This window comes from Arabidopsis lyrata (genome assembly GCF_000004255.2).
Source record: "Arabidopsis lyrata subsp. lyrata unplaced genomic scaffold ARALYscaffold_2, whole genome shotgun sequence".
Classification (NCBI taxonomy): Eukaryota; Viridiplantae; Streptophyta; class Magnoliopsida; order Brassicales; family Brassicaceae; genus Arabidopsis; species Arabidopsis lyrata.
Window position 1 is genome coordinate 2,293,220 of NW_003302554.1, and position 4,548 is coordinate 2,297,767.

At 35.0% G+C, this 4,548-nt stretch overlaps 1 protein-coding gene across 1 annotated transcript; it reads left to right on the top strand.

Moving 5' to 3' along the window:
* The first annotated feature begins 2,129 nt into the window (after positions 1-2,129).
* On the top strand, positions 2,130-2,771 carry LOC9322584 (defensin-like protein 106). Its single transcript, XM_002886472.2, has 2 exons — positions 2,130-2,274; positions 2,525-2,771. Exons 1-2 carry the CDS (start codon positions 2,154-2,156, stop codon positions 2,719-2,721), a joined length of 318 nt encoding a protein of 105 aa, XP_002886518.1. The 5' UTR covers positions 2,130-2,153; the 3' UTR covers positions 2,722-2,771.
* The last annotated feature ends 1,777 nt before the right edge of the window (positions 2,772-4,548 follow it).

Consider the following 4,548-nt stretch of genomic DNA (forward strand, 5'->3'; position numbering starts at 1 on the left):
GGTACCGGGCCCCCCGCGCCTCCGGCAAGTCGTGGAATTGGTGCAAACAAAGCAGTTGCTTCTTTTTTCTTTTCTTTTTTGCGGAAATGGCTCAGGGCTGCCGATTCCTCCGCTGCTTCAGCCTGGTTGTATCTGGTTTCAAAGCTGACTCGGTTTCTCTTGGTAAACACAAACTCAGACTCAGTCTTGGTAGGATCTGCGTCAAGAAAATCATCCTTTCTTTCATTCAGAAGTGCCTCACGGGTAAGCTTGGCATGAAGGTACCTGAGTCTTTCAGCAGTTAACTCTGTGTCTTCAAAAGCACTAAGACTGTTTGATGAAACAGAGTTTGAAGGAGAGAAGGTAATGTTGAAAGCAGAAGCCGCTTGTAGCCGGATCAACACTAGGAAGTGAGTCATCTCCATCTTCAGCCATCGCATTGTCTCCATCATGAATATTCTGTTGATCCTCATTAGCATTGTTTTGAAAGTCCCCATTATTCTCTTCATCAAAATCTGCAGGGTTTTCCTCTTCAAACACAAGAGAGCATTCTTTTGCATCATGTTTCAGGGAACCACACTTGGTGCAAAAGTTCCTCAGCCTTTCAAACCGGAACTTAATGATAGTGTTCTCATCCCTGTTAAACTGAATGTTCCTCTGAAAACGAAGTGGATCATCGAAGTTCCAATCTAGCCTAACTCTCACAAATCCCACTTGACTCACATTCTCATCAAAGTTTACAGCAGAAACTCTACCTAGCTTATTCCCAACAGCACGGGCCATAGCATTCGTCAGATAGAGAAGAGGAATACCTTGAATCTGAACCCAAAAAGGAATGATTTTCATTTCTTCCTCTGAAATGTTCGGATACCAACGATGGATGGATAACATCCAGTCATTAAAGGACCAAGGGCCACGTCTGAGAACCAAGTTCATCGATTCTTCTGTCTGGAATTTGAATTGGACTTGACCCTTACCCAGAATTCGTCCGACACAGGAATCAGCAAAACCCCAGACTCTTGGCATCTGTCCAATGAGAACTCTTAAGTTTTGTTTGCGCGGATTCACCGTTGTAACAATCAGAGAGAAGCGGTTGACAGAAGCCGCTTGAGAAACAAAATCTGCGGGGAGGGCGATTGGGTCATCATCAATACCCAAGTCAAGACTTGAACGGATTTCCTTAGATAATCACTCATGATCCGCACTTGAAATCGAAATTTAGAGAGGATTGATTGAGAAAAGGAGACAAATTGGTGGTTTTTATAGTTTGTGCTCCATGGCGGTTTTGGTTGACAGTTAACTCCCGAAAGGAGGGGAGACAAAAAACTGCCGTTGACTTTAGGCAGAAATAAACCGCCGTCAAAAACCAGAGGGAAAAAAGGGTGGTCTTCGTCGATCGGAAAGATCCTCCATCGGAGAAAAACGAAAAGGTGTGAACAGAGGCGAAAATCGCCCTCAGAGTCGCCTAACGAGAGAGGCGACGCCATTTTCATTTATAAATTGTTTTAACATCTATGAAAAATATTTACGATATAAGTTTAAAACATAGTTAATTTTATGTAATAATTCAAATATTTGAATATATTATCATAATAATTTAAGAAATAAATAAAATAAAATATATTTGTTAAAAATGAGTTTCTCGTCGATGTCGTGGGGGTTCATAACCTAGTATAAATAAAGAATATTTATGTTAAAAATAATAATAATAAATATTATAGTATTTTTGTATTACTATTGTTAATGTATAATTACTTAAATGAATACTAAAACCAAAAATATATTAAATCAATCAATAATAACACGCGGGGGTTAATAACCTAGTATTTGATAAGAGATAAGACTAACTTTAATTATGTACCTCTTACATATTAGTAAGGAGATGATTACCGGTTTTCTATCGTGATTTGGCAAGAAGAAAACATCCTGTACATTTTATTTTGACTACAATTCTATAAAGAAATAAACTGACGGAATAAGTTATTTATTTTGATTTTTGACTATATGAAAATAAAGTCAAATTTTGATTTTTGATTTTCTATTTTGATTTTTGACTATATGAAAATAAAGTCAAGATATTTACAACTTTGACTAGGAAAACTACCATTTACGTATATTTGTATTAATATATATAATCAATGTAAGTAAAGATCGACAAAAAATAAGAAAAAAAAATGGCTAACACCCCAAAAATTCTAATCGCATTTGTTTTCAGTGTTATTTTCATCATATCTTATGTTCATTGTCATACAACAATTGCAAGTGTCCCAGCGGGTGGACCAACATACGCAACAGGTAAACTATACCAACCATTTAGTAATTTAGAGCCAAACTTTTATAGTGACTTATGTTGATTTTTCAGTTTCCATCCTCTTTCATTCTTGTTTCATTTGAAGATAAGACTTTTTTTCTATGTTCCATTATTATATTTAATTTTTTATGTATTGGTGTATTCTCATAACCCATTTTTAAAAACCATGAACATAATTTGGTCCTTTTTGAAAATGAATATCCATATTTTGTACTGATTTTTATTAATAAATAGGTCCTGAACTTGCGGATTCGGAGTACCCGCACAAGCACGATGGGACTTGCTTCGATACACCAGCGTGTTATGCCCCAGGCCAATATGAAATAGGTTGCATTGTGTACTGTCACGAAGCCCATTATAATCATTACAAATGTATCAAAAGAACATGTTGTTGTTATAATAGAGATAAGAATGCGTCCACGGTCAAATAATCCAACGAAAATGTAATTGTATCTACATGAAAAAATAATCATCTGTTTTCATATGTTCTCAATATCGATATAAAAGATCAAAGAGCAAAATAGATAAACTTTACCAATCAAAAGTATAGTTTGATTAAATGTTTGAGCGATATATTTTGTTTTGTATTTGAATAAAATCTAAAAAGGAAATTGAAAATACAACATAATATGAATATTAGACAGTCCAATACGTTCACATGTTATACGGGGTCCATTTGGTAAACGTTTTGTTTCAACAAATTTGGGTTTGATAGGTAACCTCTACCGATGCAGTACGTGTATAACACTTTGTTAATTACCAAATTTAAAAGCGATATCCATAAATTTTTTGTATTGCTACCTCGTATCGCTACTTTGTACAGCTTTTAACTGTTTTGTATTGCTTACCACTTTCTTACTCGCTATAAAACTTGTACCGCTTTGTGTTACTAATCAAACTTGTATTTCGCATTCATTTTAGGCATGTTTAGGGAGCAATTGCATTACTTTGGTTCTTCCTAGGTTTTGGAGAATGTATCTTGAAGAATGAGGCTTAAAGAGGAAGTTTTGAACGTACGTAAAAGGCAAAATCACGTTCATGGAGATTAAGAGAAAAACCCAAAAAGTTGAGAGATGAAGAAACAATTTGGAGAGGTGAGGTGAAGTATAATTCTTTATTTGTTTTAAGAAAATAGAATTAAACAAAAATGTGAGGTAGTATAATAATCTCTTACTGATAAAAGGGATAGTTTGAGCCCTCTACCCTATCAACATCAGCATTTTTAACAGAAAATTGAAAATGAATTAATTGGGGTTTATAGGATTTCCCAACGATGTCGCTATAGATTTTTCCTACAATTTTTCAGCTTCGTTTGTATAGATTCAAAGGAAAAGCCAACCGAGCGATGATACGAAACGCTAAGAGAGCACAAGTGGAAAGGTTTTCGATGCTTAGGCCTATGGGTTGAATCAATTTTAGGAACTGGTAAATTGATGAGAGTGAAAAACACAAAAGTGTTTAGAAAGAATTATACAGTATTAGACTCTCATGAGAATAAAGATGCAAAGTATATTGTCTTATATAGAGATTTTTTTTTTTGTACGGTTATCTTATATAGAGATGGAATAAATCTAAGTTTCATCAAAAAGATAAACTTAAATGTAAGTAATATATTTAGAGATAATATCAAATTTCCTAAACTCGGAAATTGACAAATCCACAATATTTCCATAATCATATCTTGATTTTGGTTCGTAATCTCCATCAATCTCGACTCGGTTTGGTTCGATCTCATCGATCTCCCAATAGAAACGTCATTCGGAATCAACTATTGCTAGATTCAGAAAACTTGGCAAGCTTCAGTATGTGTTGTCAACCTTGGGCTCACATGGTGTTTAAACGTATGCATATTACATATTCTGGTGCATCGAAATGATGATGTGGGCACAAAGTTTGCCTTCTGTGAAATGATGTTGGTTATGAACTGGGCACGAGGAACAACCAGATCAAAAGGAGCATCTGTTGCCTGCTTTTCAAAATTTATTAGAGAGAGGTGGTATTGTTTACGCACTCCTCTGTTCTGGTGCCGGTAACAATGTGATTCATGATAATGGCTTCTGTAGGTTTTTTAACAAGCAAGGAAGTTCATCCTATCTTCTTATATACACTAACGTTAGTCATGTATGTGTTAAACATAACAAATCCATATAGTAATATTACTAATATATCACTTCTAAAATTACAGGCCCAAAGTTTCATTCCTTTCCCTCAGCACAAACGTTTGTGTCTTGATAGTTTGCATCACTAAAATGGATGAC

Excerpts from the sequence above, each read along its gene's own strand:
- LOC9322584 (XM_002886472.2), top strand. The coding sequence starts at position 2,154 with ATGGCTAACACCCCAAAAATTCTAATCGCATTTGTTTTCAGTGTTATT. Across the intron at positions 2,275-2,524 it reads TGGACCAACATACGCAACAG|GTCCTGAACTTGCGGATTCG; the intron begins GTAAACTATACC and ends ATTAATAAATAG.